Below are 23,072 nucleotides of genomic sequence, written 5' to 3'. Positions count from 1 at the left end.
GCGCCTTTGTAAATGCCCGAACTACCAGACAGAGTCTGGAAATGAGTGGCATCAGACTTCTTTGGCCCCCTACAGCCCGGAAATGACATCCTGGTTATAATGGACGAATATTGCTGATCGCACAAAAAGTATCGTCCACCAGAACAGCCACCACAATATCAGTGCTTGATTAAGTCTTTGCAGCATGGGGAATGAATACCGGAAGTAGTGAAGACAGATAATGGCCCTCCATTCAACAGTCAAAAGTTCGCCGAATTTGCCAGACACCTCTACTTCAGACATCGAAAGATCACTCCCTTGTGGCCCTAGGCCAATGGGATGGTGGAGAGGTTCACATGGCCACTCTGAAGAAGACCATACAACAAACTGAACTGGCTAGAAGTGTCACGGTTTCGGGCGGGTCTGATCAGGACTTTGGTTGGGACACCCCTTGAGGTCACCGAATATCCTAAAGAGGTAGTACACTGGGGCAGAGGAGCAGCTAAAGGCATACACGGAAAGGACAGCTATGGATAGGCACAGGAAACAGGAAAGTAAAAGCAGAGCAACCCTTGTGTGAACAAACAGGAGACAGATTACCAGTGGACAAACACGCTGGGGTTGTACACAGAGTAAGGCGCAGAACCTCCCACAGTGACAGGGAATCTCAATGCCTCTGTGCAGTTTGCTCTTACAGATAGTCACCCTGCCAGCCCCATAGAAAGGAGGCAGCAGAAGTGATTCTGTCTCTGGACCCTAGAGCACAAACAAGGATAGTACTTACATACACAGGACACGCTCTTGTGGGTCCAGCTCGAAACACAGTGGCGATTCCTGAGAAAACAGCAATAGCACACTGTCACTGTTAGGCACGAAATACAACGTATAACACTGGACAAGGATGGGGGCTGGAATTGCCTCCTGGAAACCAGGAGCCAACCCCAGTACACAGGAGGACACGTATACACTGGTGAAGACTGATAGAACACTTACCAGACACAAAGAACCAAGAAGAAACAGAAACAGAAGGGAACAAACAAAGAGGCAGAGGCAAGAACTAGGAACAGGCTCAGGCTGAAGCAAAGGCGGGTCTAGGACTTGAAAACAGGGCGCAAACTTCTGGCTGGGACAGACAGAGACAGGACTGGGAAACTGAGAACAGGCTCTGGCTGGAACAGGCAAGGACAGGACTGGAATACAGGGAGTAGGAAATGAGCAGTAAACAGGACTGGGAAACAGAGAGAAGGTTCAGGCTGAAACAAGGCAGGAGCAGGGCAGAGAAACAGGGAGCAGGCTTTGGAAGAAACAAACAGGTACAAGGCTAAGAAGCAGGGAGCAGACTCTGGCTGGAACAATCAGGAGCAGGGCAGAGAAACAAGAAACAGGAAACAGGATCAGGCTGGAACAGAACAGGAACAAAACTGGAACACCATCCGACAAGGGGTCTGTAACACAAAGGAATTGAAGTCCGATGCACGACAGGGAGCTTGAGGAAATGGCTGCTTATAAGCAGTTCCAAGCTGGGCTGCACAGGAGAGGTTTCAGGTGTGTGTAGTTTCGGACACTTGCAAGTCCTGGAGGAGAGGATCCAGTGAAAAGGAGCAACTGGACTTCTCCCATTGAAAACAATGGGAAACAGAATCCGGGTTTTCCTGACAACCAAGCTGTGCATTATGGGATTTGCAGTCCCAAGAAGCAAATGTAGTCCTACACAAGTGTACCATGGAGAAAAGAGAAACAAACAGGAGTCAGCAAGGGACTCTAGATAGGTGTTCAAGGTGATTCCCAGGCTTCTGACAGTCCCCTTACAGCGCCCCCTGGAAATGGGACGACTGAGTCGTAACAAGAAGGGATGTACAGTCAGCACTAAACAAAGTGCTAAGGGCATACCGAACCACACCCCACAGCACCACGAACAAATGCCCGGCAGCCCTAATGGTGGGCCGCACTGTGTGTACCAGAATACCCACCATGTCCAGCAAGCCACTGATCCCTATGAGCAAGCGGAGATGAACAGAACCAAGAAAGCTAAACTGAAGGAAAACGTGGACAGGCGTTAGAGGGCCCAGCCGTCGACAGTCTGTGAAGGAGACTGGGTACTCGTCAAGCAAGAACAAAAGAGAAAATCAGTCAGTACTATGAGCACCCACTGCAAGTAACAAACCGGAAAGGCAGAATGGTCACAGCTGTTTCAGAGGATAAGAGAGTGACTCGGAACATCATCCACTTCAAGAAATGTAACTCATCACTCAGAGGCAACGTCGGGCTTAGACAGCGAGACACCGAAGACACTCCCACACCAGCCTTAAGATTGGGTTCACCCCTCTCCTCAGCTGTGGGGGAATCTACACCACCTACCTCAGCAAGTCGACCACAGCGTGCACGTCCCAGGCCTGCACATCTCCTAGAAATCTAATGGATGCCTTCCCGAAACAAACTCATCTGTGCAAGCGGGGAGGAGATGTAGTGTTGCAGTGAGATCCGTGAGGAGAGAGCACTAGGACCTCAGGAACAAGAGATGTCCAGCAAGGGCCGAGCGCAGGAAGAGGAAAGGGAGGGGACTAATCAAGAGCAAGGAGATTGGGGGCGGTGGCATGTGAGTGCTGAATAAAGAAATAACAACCTGACCTTTGTGTGCAGTTGTTTTTGCACCACCCTGACATCCTCAATTGAAGAGATAAAGGTTTGGAAACACAGCAATTCTTTAAGTATGGTATCTAACACTTTTTTGAGCCCTCTTGTCCACTTTTTTCACAGTTGTCTGTGGCTTCCTGTGTAATGTAATTCTGGGGACCTTACCAAGGGTGGTAGCCCACTTTACATGGCACTTTACATGGTGGCAGCATTCAACAACCAGTGGTAGTTTAGTAATGGCACTCTCAAAGGGATAGTACTACGGAGTCTGCCAGGTGGTACAAATGATGGGGTGAATATGGTTTCCATAGCTCCCAGGCGGTGTAGTGGGAGCTGACATCTATTCTCTGGAAATACTTTACTAGGATAGCCTGTTGCCAATTAGATGACAATCCCTTACTTTCCCTCTCTTGGGCATAGCAGAGCTGCATGGATGCTTACTTGCTGAGGTCAATCACAAAGGGCCTGTCGGGCGTCTGGTGTCAATAATATACTGAAGAGGGTATGAGACCTAGCCCGGGAGACTACTAATGATTATGTATCAGGAGCATTTGCACATAAATCAGTTGGCAGTTTCACGCAGAGGATATCTCCAGCCCCTTTACTTCTGTCTATGAGTCATGCAGGTATCTAGGAAAATGTCTCTAGTGCTAAACCATTAAGGCCTAGTGGAGTGTTTTTACAGTGACCGTACTCCACTTGAATATGGCTGCTGTATGTGTAAGACCCTAGTACTCTTTCTGTGTTTGCTACTGACACCTGGCCTGGGCCTGTTTTTCAGATTGAGCATAGCAGCGTGCAAGCGCTGCTATTCTGACGTGTTGGTATCTATATGAGCTTTAAACCATGCCCACCTCACACCCATCACTTTCACTCATTTGTGGGCTTGCATCTCAGAAATCTTTTAATGGTATTGGTAAATGCTTTACTTTTGTCCCGCCTTGGTGTGATTTTGTTATCGCCTTGGGGACCGACCCGGTTACATGGATAACTGCATGTTTGCTGATAAGTTTGACTGTGAGCAAATATATATATTTTTTGTCTCTTTTGTGTCTCTCCTTAGCGCTCAAGTCCAGTTAGGAATTTACAATGCTATTAGCTCTAACTTGAGCAAATGTGAGGGCCATTGCATTTCAGATGCTTGTTCTCGTTGAGAGGGTGCCAGTTATATGCTGGCCTCACACGCTGCTGTCCCATTCTGAGGATTCCAATGGTGAACAACTCCTGCTGTGCTGTTGCCACTCTCAGGAGCTTGCATGTCTAGAGAGCTCTCCCCTCTGTTGCACATGCAGTCGGGCCTCTTCAGTGCAACTTGTTGCTGTTCCTGACAAGAGACGAAGTGGGAGTGCCACTGTGCCTGTAACTTAAATATGGCATCAGATGGGCATCCATAGGTCTCTGGCTCCCCGATATGATTGTTGCCATTGCAGAGACCTTCTTTAGTGGAGCTCTAAGACGTCCGCAGAATCTTATATGGCTGCTAGTTATGTGCCCCTCATCAGTCCCCAACTTTTTAAAGAATGTAGTCCAATGCTAATTTGTTAGGAACATGCTTTAACTTTATGAAGAATTAATGTTAAAAAAAATTCCTAGTCTCACTCACAAATTTTAATGAGGTTTGTCTTTATTCCTAGTAAAGATGGAAAGGACAAAAGCGGACTTTGTAAAAACCTTTTTCACTTGTTTGCCATTTCTCGTTCACTCATGCCCAGCTTTGTGAAAAATTTAACACTTTTGCTACAGTTTGTTGTTTAAGCTTGATTATTCCATTCATCAATACTCCTACCTCAGTGTTTTATACAGGTTTTTTCACTGCCACAGCTCGTCAGTTTCATTGGTTTCTTTTTTTGTTACCCATAACATTTCTTAATTTGATGCATCCCAAAAAATCATACAGGGGTTGGAAATTAAATTGTGGTGCATGTGTAGTGATTCATTTATGTAGTAAATTAATTGGGTCTCTAGTTGTCAGAGGTATACACCCTTGTCCAAGTAGGGACCACAGTCCTAGTTAGGGCAAGTCCAACACCATCCAAATTATCCTGTGCCCACCTTCTGGTAGTTTGGCACTGAGCAGTCACACGTAACTTAGAAGGCAACATGTAAAGTATTTGTGCAATAGAGTGAAAACACCACAAAAATACACCACACAGGTTTAGAAAAATAGATATTTATCTGGTTAAATTCAGGTCAAAACGATAAAAGATTCAATAAGCACAATTTGAGGTCTCTCTTTTGCAAGAATAAATAGTCTTGCATCTTAGTAATCAACAGTTGTCTGTACCTGGTTTGCGTTGAAAGGGGGTTTGTGTTGATTTCCGGCATGCAGGCCTGGTTCTTCACTGTGATGCGGGAATCTTTTTGATGTCCAAGAACGGTGCAGGGAAATTTCTGGGAGTGGGGGAAGACACGGGTTGCGTCCATCCGGTACGGTATGCTTTGATTCTTCACTCAGGAAGGAGACATAGGGGTTGCATCGATCTGGTAGGCGATGCGTCGATTCTTCACTCAGGAAGTCGTGCTGCGTCGTCCTGGTTCGGCTGTGCGGCGATTTCTTGATTGCTAAAAACAACTGTGCGTCATTTCCAGGAGGCTGTGTGGTGATTTTTGGCGCACAAGGAGTTTCCCGAAGAGATGAAGTCTGTTTGGCCCTGAGACTTAATGAAAACAGGGGGCAAGCTCAATCCAAACCCTTGGAGAGTGCTTCTCTGCAGAGTCAGAAGGCACCAGGGCAACAGCAGGGTAGCAGTCCTTCTCAGCAAAGCAGTCCAGATGAGTCCTTTGGGCAGCCAGGCAGTTCCTCTTGACAGGTTGCAGGTTCAGATCCAGATGTGTCTGAGTTGGTATTTTGGGTTTATATACCCCAAAATGCCTTTAAAGTTGGGGGGACTGTGGTTTTGAAGTGCACAAGGGCCCCTTTCAGTGCAGGTCTGTCGGCCAGGGTCCCAGTAGGGGGTTTGGCAGTCCATTGTGTGAGGGCAGGCTACTAGCCTTTGAATTGTAAGTGTCAGGCCCTCCCAGGCAGGAAGACCCATTCAGTATGCAGATGATAGCAGGTGTGACTGAGTATCCTGTGTTTGTGGTTGTCTGGTTGAAATGCACAAGGACGCTGTCAACTAGTTCAGCCCAGACGTTGAATGGAGACAGGCTGTAAGGCACAGATGGATTTTAAGAGCGGAGAAATGATCACTTTCTAAAAGTGGCATTTCTAAAATGTTAATATAAAATCCAACTTCACCAATAAGCAGGATTTTCTACCACCATTCTGGCCTTACTAAATATGACCTGGTTACCCTTTTCTGATCAGAATCTACCACTAAAACAGTATGATGGTAGCCCTAATGCTATCCTATGAAAGGAGCAGGCCTCACAGTAATGGAAAATAAATGTTCGATGGCATCTGTCGCTGTAGATACGCATGTTCTGCAATAGCTCGCCATCTGGTGTTGGGCCGGAGTGTTACAAGTTGTTTTTCTTCGAAGAAGTCTTTCGAGTCACGGGACCGAGTGACTCCTCCTTTTGTCTCCATTGCGCATGGGCGTCGACTCCATCTTCGATTGTTTTTTTTCCGCCATCGGGTTCGGACGTGTTCCTGTCGCTCCGAGTTTCGGAACAGAAAAAATAGTTAATTTCGGAAGATTTTCGTCGGTATTGTTGCGTTCGGGATCGGCGTACTTAGATTCAACACCGCATCGAAGATCGAAGAGCTCCGGTGCCCTTCGGGGTAGTTTTTCGATCCTCCGTCGGGGCCTGGTCAGCCCGACCGCGTGCTGAGGAACGCCGATGGAACGGACCCCTTTCCGTTTCTGCCCCAAATGCCACAATAAATACCCCTACACAGACCAACACTTGGTCTGCAACCTGTGCCTGTCACCTGAGCACAGCGAAGACACCTGCGAGGCCTGTCGTGCGTTCCGGTCCCGAAAAACACTCCGAGACCGTCGAGCCAGAAGACTTCAAATGGCGTCCGCACCGACAGCCCGACGGGAGTTCGAGGAACAGGAAGAAGAAGGTACCTTCTCGATCCAAGACTCAGACTCCGAAGGATTCGACGATACACAAACCGTGAGTAAGACGTCAAAAACCACACAAAGAAACATTTACAAGGCCCAGGGGACGCCACTGCCACCAGGCCATGGCTCAACCCATAAAATCGGTGACCGACCGTCGGCACCGAAAAAGGCCCAAACAGTGCCGAGATCGTCCGACTCCGGTCGAGACACCGGCACGCAGCCTTCTCGGGACCGAGAAAGTGCTGGAGACAAGCCTCGACACCGAGATGCCGGTGTGGACACGGCTCGACGCCGAGACAGCGGCACCGAAACAGATCGACGCCGAGAGGTTTCGGCCCCGAAAAGAAAAAAAGTCACCTCGGAGCCGAAAAAACACGCAGACAAAGTTTCCATGCCGAAACAAACTGCAAGCGACCCAGCTTCAGGCTCTTATACAGAAGAGCACTCGCTAACCTCCCAAATGCAGAAGCATAGGTTTGAGGAAGAGCTACAAGCAACTGATGCGGACCATACGCAAAAGCGTATCTTCATTCAGCAGGGGACAGGAAAAATAAGCACCCTTCCCCCCATTAGGAGAAAGAGAAGGTTGGAGTTCCAGACGGAACAAGCACCACAACCAAAAGTGGTGAAAAGAGTTACACCACCACCCTCTCCTCCGCCCGTGATTAACGTTTCACCAGCACAAACGCCATCACACTCCCCAGCTCACACCACCATGAGCCAGGGTGACCAAGACCAGGACGCATGGGACCTATACGACGCCCCAGTGTCAGATAACAGCCCAGAGGCATACCCTACAAAACCATCTCCACCAGAAGACAGCACCGCGTACTCTCAGGTGGTGGCTAGAGCAGCACAATTTCACAACGTAAGCCTCCACTCAGAACAGGTCGAGGATGATTTCTTGTTCAACACACTCTCCTCCACCCACAGCTCCTACCAAAGCCTGCCTATGCTCCCTGGTATGCTCCGGCACGCAAAAGACATATTTAAGGACCCGGTCAAAAGTAGGGCAATCACACCAAGGGTGGAAAAAAAGTATAAGCCGCCTCCTACGGACCCGGCTTTCATCACAACACAGCTGCCACCAGACTCTGTTGTTGTAGGAGCAGCTAGGAAAAGGGCCAACTCTCACACATCTGGAGATGCACCACCCCCAGATAAAGAAAGCCGCAAGTTTGATGCAGCTGGTAAGAGAGTCGCAGCACAAGCTGCAAACCAGTGGCGCATCGCGAACTCCCAGGCACTACTTGCGCGCTATGACAGAGCCCACTGGGACGAGATGCAACATCTCATTGAACATCTGCCCAAAGACTTCCAAAATAGGGCAAAACAAGTGGTTGAGGAGGGACAGGCCATCTCCAACAACCAGATCCGCTCCTCCATGGACGCTGCAGATACAGCTGCACGGACAATTAATACATCTGTAACTATCAGAAGGCATGCATGGCTCCGAACGTCTGGATTTAAACCAGAGATTCAACAAGCAGTTCTCAATATGCCTTTTAATGAAAAAGAACTGTTCGGTCCAGAAGTGGACACAGCGATTGAGAAACTCAAAAAAGATACGGACACTGCCAAAGCCATGGACGCACTCTACTCCCCGCAGAGCAGAGGGAATTACAGCTCATTCCGTAAAACGCCCTCTCGAGGGGGGTTTCGGGGTCAAAGCACACAAGCCAGCACCTCACAAGCCACACCGTCCAGTTACCAAGGACAGTATAGAGGAGGTTTTCGGGGACAATATAGAGGAGGGCAATTCCCTAGAAATAGAGGAAGATTCCAAAGCCCCAAAACCCCTACTACTAAACAGTGACTCACATGTCACTCACCCCCTCCACACAACACCAGTGGGGGGACGAATAGGTCATTATTACAGAGCATGGGAGAAAATCACTACAGACACTTGGGTTCTAGCAATTATCCAACATGGTTACTGCATAGAATTTCTACAGTTCCCTCCAAACATACCACCAAAAGCACAAAATTTAACAACACACCATTCCAATCTCCTAGAGATAGAAGTGCAGGCACTATTGCAAAAGAATGCAATCGAATTAGTGCCAAACACACAAATAAACACAGGAGTTTACTCACTGTACTTTCTGATACCAAAGAAGGACAAAACACTGAGACCAATCCTAGACCTCAGAGTAGTCAACACTTTCATCAAATCAGACCACTTCCACATGGTCACACTACAAGAAGTATTGCCATTGCTAAAGCTGCACGACTACATGGCAACTTTAGACCTCAAGGATGCTTATTTCCATATACCAATACACCCATCGCACAGGAAATACCTAAGGTTTGTATTCAAAGGAATACATTACCAATTCAAGGTACTGCCTTTCGGATTAACAACCGCACCAAGAGTCTTTACCAAATGTCTAGCGGTAGTCGCTGCACACATCAGAAGGCAGCAAATACATGTGTTCCCATATCTAGACGACTGGCTAATCAAGGCCCATTCGTTAATAGAGTGCTCAAATCACACAAATCATATCATACAAACCCTCTTCAAACTAGGGTTCACCGTCAATTTCACAAAATCCAAAATTCTGCCACGCAAGGTACAACAATACCTGGGAGCCATAATAGACACATCAAAAGGAGTAGCCACTCCAAGTCCACAAAGAATTCAAAATTTCAACACCATCATACAACGCATGTATCCAACACAAAAGATACAAGCAAAGATGGTATTACAACTCCTAGGCATGATGTCATCATGCATAGCCATTGTCCCAAACGCAAGACTGCACATGAGGCCCTTACAACAATGCCTAGCATCACAGTGGTCTCAAGCACAGGGTCACCTTCTAGATCTGGTGTTAATAGACCGCCAAACTTACCTCTCGCTTCTGTGGTGGAACAACATAAATTTAAACAAGGGGCGGCCTTTCCAAGACCCAGTGCCACAATACGTAATAACAACAGATGCTTCCAAGACAGGGTGGGGAGCACACCTCGATCAACACAGCATACAAGGACAATGGAACGTACATCAAACAAAACTGCATATCAATCACCTAGAACTTCTTGCAGTTTTTCAAGCACTAAAAGCTTTCCAACCAATAATAGTTCACAAATACATTCTCGTCAAAACAGACAACATGACAACAATGTATTATCTAAACAAGCAGGGAGGGACGCACTCCACGCAGTTAAGCCTGTTAGCACAAAAAATTTGGCATTGGGCAATTCACAACCAAATTCGCCTAATTGCACAGTTTATACCAGGGATACAAAATCAACTCGCAGACAATCTCTCTCGAGATCACCAACAGGTCCACGAATGGGAAATTCACCCCCAAATACTGAACACTTATTTCAAACTCTGGGGAACACCTCAGATAGACTTGTTTGCGACAAGGGAGAACGCAAAATGCCAAAACTTCGCATCCAGATACCCACACAAACAATCCCAAGGCAATGCCCTATGGATGAACTGGTCAGGGATATTTGCTTACGCTTTTCCTCCTCTCCCTCTCCTTCCTTACCTGGTAAACAAACTCAGTCAAAGCAAACTCAAACTCATATTGATAGCACCAACTTGGGCAAGGCAACCCTGGTACACAACGCTGCTAGACCTATCAGTGGTACCCTGCATCAAATTGCCCAACAGGCCAGATCTGTTGACACAGCACAACCAAAAGATCAGACACCCAGATCCAGCATCGCTGAATCTAGCAATCTGGCTCCTGAAATCCTAGAATTCGGGCACTTACAACTTACCCAAGAATGTATGGAAGTCATAAAACAAGCAAGAAGGCCATCCACCAGGCACTGCTATGCAAGTAAATGGAAGAGGTTTGTTTGCTACTGCCATATTAATCAAATACAACCATTACACACAACTCCAGAACATGTAGTGGGTTACTTGCTTCACTTACAAAAATCTAACCTAGCTTTCTCTTCCATTAAGATTCACCTTGCAGCAATATCTGCATACCTGCAGACTACCTATTCAACTTCCCTATATAAAATACCAGTCATTAAAGCATTCATGGAGGGCCTTAGGAGAATTATACCACCAAGAACACTACCTGTTCCTTCATGGAACCTAAATGTTGTCCTAACTAGACTTATGGGTCCACCTTTTGAACCCATGCACTCCTGCGACATACAGTTCCTAACCTGGAAGGTGGCATTTCTCATCGCCATTACTTCCCTGAGAAGAGTAAGCGAGATTCAGGCGTTTACTATACAGGAACCTTTTATACAACTACACAAAAATAAAGTCGTCCTAAGGACCAATCCTAAATTTTTGCCAAAGGTTATTTCACCGTTCCATCTAAATCAAACAGTGGAACTTCCGGTGTTCTTTCCACAGCCAGATACCGTAGCTGAAAGGGCACTACATACATTAGATGTCAAAAGAGCATTAATGTATTACATTGACAGAACAAAGAACATCAGAAAGACTAAACAACTCTTTATTGCATTTCAAAAACCTCATGCAGGAAACCCAATTTCAAAACAAGGTATAGCCAGATGGATAGTTAAATGCATCCAAATCTGCTACCTTAAAGCTAAACGACAGCTGCCCATTACACCAAGGGCACACTCAACCAGAAAGAAAGGTGCTACCATGGCCTTTCTAGGAAACATCCCAATGCAAGAAATATGTAAGGCAGCCACATGGTCTACGCCTCACACATTCACCAAGCACTACTGTGTAGACGTGTTATCCGCACAACAAGCCACAGTAGGTCAAGCTGTATTAAGGACATTATTTCAGACTACTTCCACTCCTACAGGCTGATCCACCGCTTTTGGGGAAATAACTGCTTACTAGTCTATTGCAGAACATGCGTATCTACAGCGACAGATGCCATCGAACTGAAAATGTCACTTACCCAGTGTACATCTGTTCGTGGCATCAGTCGCAGTAGATTCGCATGTGCCCACCCGCCTCCCCGGGAGCCTGTAGCAGTTTGGAAGTTACCTTCAATTATTTATATATGTATCATCTCAACCTTAAATAAGTGCATACTTAGTCACTCCATTGCATGGGCACTATTACTACAATTCAACTCCTACCTCACCCTCTGCGGGGAAAAACAATCGAAGATGGAGTCGACGCCCATGCGCAATGGAGACAAAAGGAGGAGTCACTCGGTCCCGTGACTCGAAAGACTTCTTCGAAGAAAAACAACTTGTAACACTCCGGCCCAACACCAGATGGCGAGCTATTGCAGAACATGCGAATCTACTGCGACTGATGCCACGAACAGATGTACACTGGGTAAGTGACATTTTCATTAGTTTTCCACTGCCAGGACATATAAAACACACGTGCATGTCCTGCCTTTTACCTACATAGCACCCCGCCCTAATGGTTACCTTCGGCCTACCTTAGGGGTGACTTATATGTAGTTAAAGGGGAGTTTAAGGCTTGGCAAGGTTTTTTAAATGCCAAGTCGAGGTGGCAGTGAAACTGCACACACAGGCCTTGCAATGGCAGGCCTGAGACGTGGTTAGGGGGCTACGTATGTGGGTGGCACAACCAGTGCTTCAGGTCCACTAGTAGCATTCAATTCACAGGCCCTGGGCACATACAGTGCACTTTCCTAGGGACTTACAAGTAAATCAAATTTGCCAATTAGGAATGAACCAATGTTACCATGTTTAAGGGAGAGCGCATATGCACTTTTGCCCTGGTTACCAGTGGTAAAGTGTGCAGAGTCCTAAAACCAGCAAAAGCAGTGTCAGAAAAGTAGAGGGAGGCAGGCAAAAAGTTGGAGGATGAACACCCTATGGCTGTCAGGTCTAACAATAGTGTTTCAATATTTTATAAATGAAATCCACCTTCAGACCAAAGAGCATGCATTCTTTCAAAAGGAACTCGTCAGTCTCTTACTTGCTAGAACACCCTTTTATTTAATGTGGATCAGTCAAATGAAATATTACTCCTGCAGTTGTGTTTTTTTTTTTTTACCTATGGCTGAAGTTGCAAAGCATACTCCCAGCACGCCAGCGTTTGACGGGAACTTTCTTCCCAGCTCTTCACGTCGACGAGGACGTCACAATTGCACGGCTCCGCATGCGACTCAGTCTGACGTCATCGTGGCAATAAGAGGTCCTCGCCGGCGTGCTGACGTCAGTTCCCTTTTTTTCCGTGCCTTCAACGCTAATGTTTTTTTCCTAGCTCTTGATTAGCTACTGTTTCGAAAGTGTCTTATTGTACTTGTTACAAAGTCTCCGCCTAAGAAATCAGGTTTGAAGCCTGGTCGTGAGTGCGGGGGTCGTATGTCAGTCACTGACCCTCATGAAGACTGTTTGTGGTGTTTGAGTTCGGACCACGAAGTGGAAGGGTGCGTGTCTTGCCAAAGGATGGATCCAAAGGTGTTAAAAGAAAGAGAGGCTAAACTTTTCTTATCAAAAGCGAATAGAGGACACAAGTCATCGGAGGTCCAAGACAACTTTCCATCAAATAAGTTGTCGAGATCACACAAGAAGCAGCGCTGGCACGATTTCTGACGCTGTTCTTCTAGAGATTGGTCTTGATCTCGGTCTCCTTCGAGACAATGTTGTACGGCGTGGGAGGTCAGTCTGACTGTTACTCCCCAACCTCAGAGTTCTCAAGCTTCTCCGGCGCCTTCACTGATCGAGGTGGTTGAGTCCTCCACCTCACTTTTCACCTCCTGTGTTGATTTAGGAGCTGGTGGCACAGGTTTCGGATCTGACCCAAGCACCGCAAGATGAACAGAGGTTTCCTGCCTTCCTGACTCCGGGAGCGGATCCGGCGGCTTTTCTAAATGCTATGTTCGGCATGTTTAGTAAAGCTATGGCCCCTGCTGGTGCACTGGCTGGTCCCATGGGTCCATTAGCATTCTCCATGGCTCCATACAAGTCTGCTCCGTTTGTGCCTTTCTATCAGGCCGAGGTCATTGGTTCGGCGCCAATGACGTTGCCTCAGATGATGCCATTGGTGCCGATAGAGTCAATACTGGAGTCAATACTGGCGCCAAATGGTTCCCGGTCGGGACGGAGTGTATCTCCATCTCCTATGCCCCGTCCATCTGTCTTGAAGCCGGCGTCATCGACGTTGGCTAACTCTGCCGATGCTGAGATTGGAGGCCAGGCTCAGATCGAGGAGGAGAGCATTAAGGCTCTTGGAAGAGGAAGAATACCAGCGGCAGTTACTAGAGGCAGGAGAGATTTCTGAGCCTTTGGGAGAGTTTCAGGGTCTGGACTCAGCTATTTGACTGGATACCTCCCCTGAGTGGGATCTTTCATCCCCAGGTGAATGTACAGAGGAAGCAGCTTCCTATCACACTGTCATAAGGAAGGCTGATGAATTGTTGGAACTTGCATTGCCATCTTCGAAAGTAAAGACTAATATTTGGACAGAGGTATTACATCCTTCCTCCACTCAGCAGAGCCCCTGCTCCCTTTCAATGATGCTCTTACTGAGCCTATTTTGGACATTTGGGGAAAGCCTGTTAAGTCTCCAGCGGTGTCCAGGACTGTAGCAAGGAGGTACAGGGTTGATCCTGGATGTTTATCCCAACATCTGACTCTGGAGAGCTTGGTGATCCAGGCTTCTTGGTCTGCAGAGGATACATGCGAGGCTTGCCGAGTGTTCCGATTGAAAAAGACCTTAAGAGATCGACGCGCAAGAAGACTACAAATGGCGTCGAAACCGAAGGAACAGCTCGACGTCGGAGAGGAGGAAAGCATCTCCATCCAAGAGACAGACTCGGATGAATCCGAAGGTGAACGACTCGGCGGTGCAACGAACCGTGAGTAAACCTGTCCCGTCCAAAACTCAGGGTCACAGCAAAGCATTTAAGGCCATGGGGACGCCACCGCCAGCAGGCCATGGCTCAACACACAGAAAGGAAGGTGATCAGACATCAGCACCGAGAAAGGCCAAAGAATTGCCAAAGACTTCCGACTCCGCTCGAGAATCCGGCACCGAACGATTTCGACACCGAAAAGTTTGAATCAACTAAACCACGGAAAATCTCACCGGAACCGAAAAAGACTGTAGCAACAGAAACCTCGGTACTGAGAAAAAAGTGGCCTCGGAGCCGAAAAGAAGCTCTTTTACAGAAGAGCAAGGGCTTTCCAGCCAATTCAAGGAAAGACACCAATTCGAGGAAGAGTTAGGTATAGAAGAACCTCACCATACACAAAGGAGGTTACATATCCCAAAAGAGACTGGAAAAATACAAACTTTACCTCCACTCAAATCAAAAAGAAAACTTGCATTTCAGGAGACAGAAATGCAACCTAAGGCAAAAGACAAATCTCCGCCACCAATGTTCTCACCACAACCGTCACCAGTGGGAACACCTATAATGCGGTCACCCACACATACTGGTATGATACAGGATGATGCTGATGCATGGGACTTATATGATGCACCAGTATTGGATAACAGTCCGGACTGTTATCCAACAAAGCCGTCACCACCAGAAGACAGTACTGCACATATGCAGGTACTATCCAGGGCAGCTACGTTCCACAACGTAGCAATGCACACAGAGCCAGTGGAGGATGATTTCCTGTTTAACAATCTGGCATCCACCCACGCTTCCTATCAGAGTCTACCGATGCTCCCAGGCATGCTCAAGCACGCGCAACAAATCTTCCAGGAGCCTATAAAGGGAAGAGCTATCACGCCTAGAGTTTAGAAAAAAGTACAAACCTCCCCCAACAGATCCTGTGTTCATAACACAACAACTCACACCGGACTCAGTGGTTGTACGGGCGGCAAGGAAAAGAGCAAACTCTCAATCGTCAGGAGACGCTCCACCACCTGACTAAGAGTAGAAAATTTGACGCAGCGAGCAATCGAGTGGCAGCACAAGCAGCCAATCAATGGCAAATAACAAATTCACAAGCCCTACTTGCACGCTACGACCGGGCACACTGGGACGAGATGCAAGACCTCATACAGCACTTGCCCAAGGAACACCAAAAATGTGCCCAGCAAGTAGTGGAAGAAGGACAGGCCATATCTAATAACCAGATAAGGTCCGCAATAGACTCGGCAGACACGGCAGCACCGACTGTCAACACGGCTGTGACCATTCGCAGACATGCATGGCTTAGACCTAGATTCAAGCCAGAGATTCAACAAGCGGTGTTAAATATGCAGTTTAATCAACAACAGTTGTTTGGGCAGGAAGTCGAGACAGCCATTGAGAAAATGAAAAAAGACACAACACGGCCACAGCCATGGGCGCGCTCTATTCCCCACAAGTCAGAGGCACCTTTTAGAAAACCACAATTCAGAGGAGGTTTTCGGCAACAAACATTTGAGCCTTCCACCTCTCAATCCAGACCCACCTATAAGGCACAATACCAAAGGGGAGGGTTTCGTGGTTCCTATAGAGGACAATTCCTAAGCGGAAGAGGAAAATTCCAAACAACCAGACCAAGCAGTGACTTCAATGTCACAACACCCCAACACTTGTCACCAGTGGGGGGGGGGGGGGGAGACTAACCACATACTACCAAAACTGGACACACATTACCACAGACACATGGGTCCTATCAATTATCCAACATGGTTATTGCATAGAATTCACAAGATTCCCGCCAGATGTGCCACCCAAAACGCACAGACTGTCCCAACAACACTTAGACCTATTACAAATAGAGGTCCAAGCACTACTACAAAAACAAGCGATAGAGCTCGTACCCAATCATCAAAAAGGAACCGGAGTCTACTCACTATATTTCCAAAAAAGGACAAAACGTTAAGACCTATCTTAGATCTCAGAACACTGAATCTCTTGATCAAATCAGACCACTTCCACATGGTAACACTTCAAGACATAGTTCCCTTATTAAAAAGGGAGGAATACATGACAACATTGGATCTCAAGGATGCGTATTTCCACATACCCATCCATCCTTCTCACAGAAAATACTTAAGGTTTGTAATGCACGGCATACACTATCAATTCAAAGTGCTACCGTTCGGAATAACAGCCCCAAGGCTATTCACAAAATGCCTAGCAGTAGTAGCCGCTCACATAAGGAGACAGCACATGCACGTATTCCCATATTTAGATGACTGGCTAATAAAAAAACAACACTCAACAGTGTCTTCTTCACACGCAATGCGTCATAGAAACTCTACACAAACTAGGGTTCTCTATAAATTACCAGAAATCACATCTGCAACCGTCCCAAATACAACAATACTTGGGAGCAACACTCAATACACAAAGGGCAATTGCCACACCAAGTCCACAAAGAGTCTAATCGTTCCAAAATGTAAGATCAAGCATACAACCAAACCAACACTACACAGTAAGGTTTGTAATGAAACTTCTAGGCATGATGTCCTCCTGCATAGCCATTGTCACAAATGCAAGATTACACATGCAGCCCTTACAACAGTGCCTAGCAAAACAATGGACACAAGCACAGGGTCAACTTCAAGATCTAGTGTTGATAGACCGCCAAACACACTTCTCGCTTCAATGGTGGAACCCTATAAATTTAAACAAAGGGCGGCCATTCCAAGACCCAGTGCCTTAAGCTGTTAACACAACAGATGCTTCCATGGTGGGGTGAGGAGCACACCTCAGTAATCACAGCATACAGGGTTAATGGGACAATCAACAAAAACTACTTCACATAAATCATTTGGAACTGCTAGCGGTTTTTCTAGCATTTAAAGCTTTTCAACCACTAATAGTCCACAAACACATTCTTGTCAAAACAGACAACATGACAGCAATGTACTACCTCAACAAACAAGGGGGGAGACACACTTGTCACAACTGTGTCTCTTAACACAAAAGATTTGGCATTGGGCAATTCACAACCAGATTCGCCTGATAGCACGATACATACCAGGCATTCAGAATCAGTTAGCCGACAATCTGTCGATCACCAGCAAACTCACGAATGGGAAATACATCCCCAGATCCTACAGGATCACTTCCACCGCTGGGGAACACCAAACATAGACCTATTCGCAACAAAAGAAAACTCAAAATGCCAAAACTTCACGTCCAGGTACCCACACCCTCAGTCCAAGGGCAATGCACTATGGATCAGTTGGTCAGGGATATTTGCTTACACTTTTCCCCCTCTCCCACTCATTCCTTATCTGGTCAACAAACTAAGTCAAAACAAACTCAAACTAATACTCATAGCACCAACGTGGGCTTGCCAACTGTGGTACACAACACTGTTGGACTTATCAGTAGTACCCCACATCAAACTACCAAACAGACCAGATCTGTTAACACAACACAAACAGATCAGACACCCGAATCCAGCATCGCTCAATCTAGCAATCTGGCTCCTGAAGTCTTAGAATTTGGACATTTAAATCTTACACAAGAGTGTATGGAGGTCATTAAACAAGCCAGGAAACCTACAAGACATTGTTACGCACACAGATGGAAGAGATTCTTTTGCTACTGCCACACTAATCAAATTCAACCACTACATGCCTCCACAAAGGACATTGTAAGCTATTTATTACACTTACAAAAGTCTAATCTTGCATTTTCTTCCATTAAGTTCCATCTCACTGCAATATCTGCAGATTACACATACAACATCACTTTTTAGAATCCCAGTCATTAAAGCATTTATGGAGGGACTAAAAAGAATCATACCCCCAAAGACACCACCAGTACCTTTGTGGAACCTTAATATTGTATTAACACGACTCATGGGCCCACCATTCGAAACCCATGCATTCTTATCAAATTCAATATCTGACCTGGAAAGTAGCCTTTCTAATAGCTATCACATCAGTTAGAAGAGTGAGTGAAATACAAGCATTTACTATTCAAGAACCCTTTATACAAATACATAAACATAAAGTGGTTCTACGTACAAATCCAAAATTCTTACCAAAGGTAATATCACCATTCCATCTAAACCAAACTGTGGAACTCCCGGTCTTCTTTCCACAACCAGACTCAGTAGCTGAAAGGTCTTTGCATACATTAGACATAAAAAGAGCACTAATGTATTACATTGACAGTACAAAACAATTTCGTAAAACAAAACAATTGTTTGTAGCTTTCCAAAAACCTCATGCAGGTAACCCTATATCCAAACAAGGCATTGCCAGATGGATTGTTAAATGTATTCAAACTTGCTACATTAAAGCAAAAAAAGAATTACCAATTACACCAAGAACACATTCCACTAGAAAGAAAGGCGCCACAATGGCTTTTCTTGGGAATATACCAATGACAGAAATTTGTAAGACAGCCACCTGGTCTACGCCACATACATTTACTAAGCATTACTGTGTAGACGTGTTAGCAACACAACAAGCCACAGTAGGACAGGCTGTATTAAGAACATTATTTCTGACAACTTCAACTCCTACAGGCTAAACCACTGCTTTTTGGGGAGATAACTGCTTAGTAATCTATGCACAGCATGTGTATCTGTAGCTACACATGCCACCGAACGGAAAATGTCACTTACCCAGTGTACATCTGTTTGTGGCATGAGACGCTGCAGATTCCCAGCTCCCCGGTAGCCTGTAGCCGTTTTTAGTTGCAGGACACTTGTAAATATGTAAATAAATATTATTTTAATAGACATTAGATACATACGTTACTACTCCATTGCATGGGCACCTCTAGTATACTCACAACTCCTACCTCACCCTCTGCGGGGAAAACAATCTAAGATGGAGTCAACGCCCATGCGAAATCTAGCCGAAAGGGAGGAGTCACTTGGTCCTGTGACTCGAAAAGACTTCTTCGAAGAAAAACAACTTGTAACACTCCGAGCCCAACACTACATGGCAGGATAATGCAGAGCATGTGAATCTGCAACGTCTCATGCCACAAACAGATGTACACTGGGTAAGTGACCTTTTCCATATCTATAGATATAGATATATCTCTATATATATATATATATATATATCTCTCTCTCTCTCTATATATCTCTCTCTCTCTCTCTCTCTCTCTCTCTCTCTATATATATATATATATATATATGTTTTATTTGGTGAAGTCCCTGTTCACCTCAAAGGCACGTAAAAAATGGTGACACTGACAAGGACCTTTTATTGCCACGATGACATCAGACTGAGTCACTTGCGGAGCCTTGCAGTTGTAACGTCGTAGTCGACGTGAAGAGCTGGGAAGAATTTTTTTGTTGAATGCTGGCGCATTGGGAGAATTCATAAAGTGAGGAATCCACAGGTAGCTGCTGTATCCACCAGAAAAAGCGTTACTGAAGGGAAGTAACTTGTTCTTTTGGGTGAATTGTACCAATTGTTACTTTCGGCTAACAAGCGTCTTGGCAATATTCTATTTTTAATTCAGTTCAATCTAATCAAGTCCTGGCCCTTGTATCTGCCTCACATATTGCAAATGTGTTGCCACAGTTGCCACTGTGAATAAATAGGAATGGAGCACACACAAAAAGATATCCCTCTATTGTCAAAAATTCCAATAGTCATACACATTTAAACATGAGAAGTTTTCACTGAAGTGGTATCATTACCGAATGTAATGTCTAAAAAGTACTCAAAAAAGACTATTTAATACATAACTCTTAAATTTTGATGTGTCACAAATTTGTTTAACATAAGAATATTAACATATTGGTGTGTTCAGATTATGAGGCCGATCTGCTAGCAAGAAAATGTTGAATCGCTTCCAGACCCCTGTTTTTAGGTATGCAAGTGTATAAGGAGCTGACATCTAAGGTTACCCAACTCATTTCTGGGGACCACATAATGTCCTCTAGTTTCATCAGAACATCCCGTGTATCCTGCAAATATGAGGGAAGATTTCTGACGAAAGGTTGTAAAAAACTGTCTATATATTCTGAAAGTGTTTCCGTGGGTGAACCTATACCTGATATAATGGGTCTTCCTGGTGGCGATGTGTTATGCTTATGGATTTTCGGAAGTATGTAGATGCACGGGCCCTGGGATATGCATTGAAAATGTATTTGTACTCTAAATCCGAAATTAAGCATTGATCTAGCCACATATGTAATGATAAATCCAGGTCATGGACAATTTGAGATAGAGGATTGTCTTTTAGTTCAATGTATGATACACTATCCATTAATTGACGGTTGATTTCATGTATATAATCCAGTCTGTTTAAGATGATGCATAAGGCCTCTTTGCCTATTGGTGTCTTTCGTGCACTATCTTGATTATACATCTTCCTCACTCTCTCCTTTTTACTTCTTTCGGTGTAGACACAAATATTTTCTTTTCTGAGTGATGGTGTCGAGAAATATGGCTTCTTTATGCTCTCTACATACTTAAGTACCATTAACATCCAATTGTGATATCAAGATATTTCTTATCATCGGGCTTTCTATCATTGTACAACATCTATATCGCCACTTTTATGTCGATATACTGCATGATATTGCTATTTTTTTAGGTGATTGTTGTTGTCATTAGTGGTACAAATAGGTACACTAATAAGTATACTCAATATTTGTCTTTATCAGCCTTGATAAAGTCCCTTGCGGGACGAAACACGTGTCGGCTGAGTTTGGATGAACTGGACAATCCTTCTTTCTATCTAGATGAAGACAATTCTTTTCTGCTTCCTAATCTTCAAAATGGATAGTTTCCACCCCTACAACCACTTTTGTTTTGGACTTTGAATGATCAGAGTAGGGGACAAACCACTGATCAGTAGATTTTACATCTGTGTAATGTTTTGACGAACGTTGTTTCTTTATTAACAAATTCTTATGTTAAACGAATTTGTGACACATCAACATTTAAGAGTTATGTATTAAATAGTCTTTTTTGAGTACTTTTTAGACATTACATTCGGTATTGATACCACTTCAGTGAAAACTTATCTCATGTTTAAATGTGTATGACTATTGGAATTTTTGACAATAGAGGGATATCTTTTTGTGTGTGCTCCATTCCTATTTATTCACAGTGGTAACTTGCGGGTACAGGTGTTCCTGTCCCGATACACATGCTTGACAACAGGCATGTTTTGAATGTATGAGCACCTAAACAATACTCGTCACTATAGGAATGTGCGGCAACCATAGGTTTTCTGTTGTCTATTACCTCTAATGATAAAAATAAATGTTGCCACAGTTGGACAGTAAAATGTATATGCACTTTGCATCATGAAAAGGACACAAACAAAATGTCTACTCCTACATTTTTTCTTTTTTAACTAACTGTTTTGAGGTCCTGTTTCTCCTTATTAGTTCATAGGTCAGTCTGTAGCACAACCTGCCCTGGAAAATTATTTTGCAAGGTAATTACTTTTTATATGGAATACATTAGTTCCAAGTTGACTTTATTTGCCATCTTTTTTTCATTGTGGTTATAACGCTTTTGATTTGTATTTCAGCATTGTTATTCGATTTGAATGAAGAGACCCCTGCCAGTCAAACTGATTGTAATTTGGAGAACAAGGTGGCTTTAGACAAAGGTATGCTAATAGGAACCTCTTTGCTGAAAGAAACCCAGTTCCTATATTGCAGAGAAGTCTTGCTGTTCAGCAATAAACAAAGTTCAATAGAGATTAATGGCTTCTGTGAATCTCATTTCACCATTGTGAATCCGTAACAGTGTAAGTTACAGTAATTGCTTTATTTTTCTATCATGGGATTTTCTCGGATAATATAGAGTATTCCTATATGCTGGCTTTACCATTCTCAGCTTGTTGCTATTCCCACTGGAAAGAACAGAAATGTCCTCTGTTTTAAAACTGAGGTTTTTACCCTTTTCTTGTGTTTATGCTTATTTTAAATACTGCAATTCCCCATTGCTTCAAGTATGTGCATTTCTTCTTAGTTTTTCTGGCAGTTGTTATTTAGGACCTGCCTATTTTGCCCGCTTCTGCGCCTCACTGGACACCTACAGAAGCAAAGGACTATACAGACCAGCATCCTGCCTTGGAGAGGGAAGAGGAGCCAGAGCCTGTTAGCCCTCAGGCAATAACGCTCCCACAGCGCTGAACGCTGCTGGGCGAAGACAAGAGCAGACCTATATGCGTCTGTCAGAGCCCAAAGGCTGCTAGGCTGGGCCTGGGCTCTAGGCATCTTGTCAAAGGTCTTGCAGAAAGTCTGGTGCAAATCTCAAGAGTGAGTCTGTAATAGGGTAAAAGCTCAACCTCGTTTCTGGTATCAACTTGGCTGACCCACCAAATTTGTTTGTCAGTTTTTGAACAAATACCATGGGGGTTAGATCATATTACTCAGCACTCTGCTTTGCAAGAGGTATGGTACCAATCAAACAGTGTATTCCGTAATATTTATATCCAATTTAGTGTACAACCATTATATCTCACCTAAGTGCTAAAATATATTTTCTAATGATGTCCCAATGGTCCAAGGTTTAGGTTAATACATACTGTGTTGAAGAATTAGTTATCCAAACATAATTTCACTTGTACACAGAGCCAACACATTTCTTTCACTGGGAACAACTTCTGGGCTACAATAAAATCCAATGCACCTTAATTCAGTATATGGTCT

The 23,072-nt window shown here is 44.9% G+C and overlaps 1 protein-coding gene across 2 annotated transcripts in view; it reads left to right on the top strand.

Annotated features, from left to right (window-relative positions):
- Positions 1–23,072, top strand: part of TDRD6 (tudor domain containing 6) — a 1,091,010-nt gene that overhangs the window by 419,680 nt on the left and 648,258 nt on the right. For both annotated transcript variants that reach the window (XM_069236084.1, XM_069236083.1), the window contains one exon: positions 21,944–22,024. In XM_069236084.1, the coding sequence (XP_069092185.1) occupies positions 21,944–22,024 (81 nt within the window). The remainder of the gene's footprint in view (positions 1–21,943; positions 22,025–23,072) is intronic.

This window comes from Pleurodeles waltl, chromosome 5, assembly GCF_031143425.1.
Source record: "Pleurodeles waltl isolate 20211129_DDA chromosome 5, aPleWal1.hap1.20221129, whole genome shotgun sequence".
NCBI lineage: Eukaryota > Metazoa > Chordata > Amphibia > Caudata > Salamandridae > Pleurodeles > Pleurodeles waltl.
The sequence above is the reverse complement of the archived record's forward strand: the minus strand, read 5'-3'. Positions and strand labels throughout refer to the sequence as shown.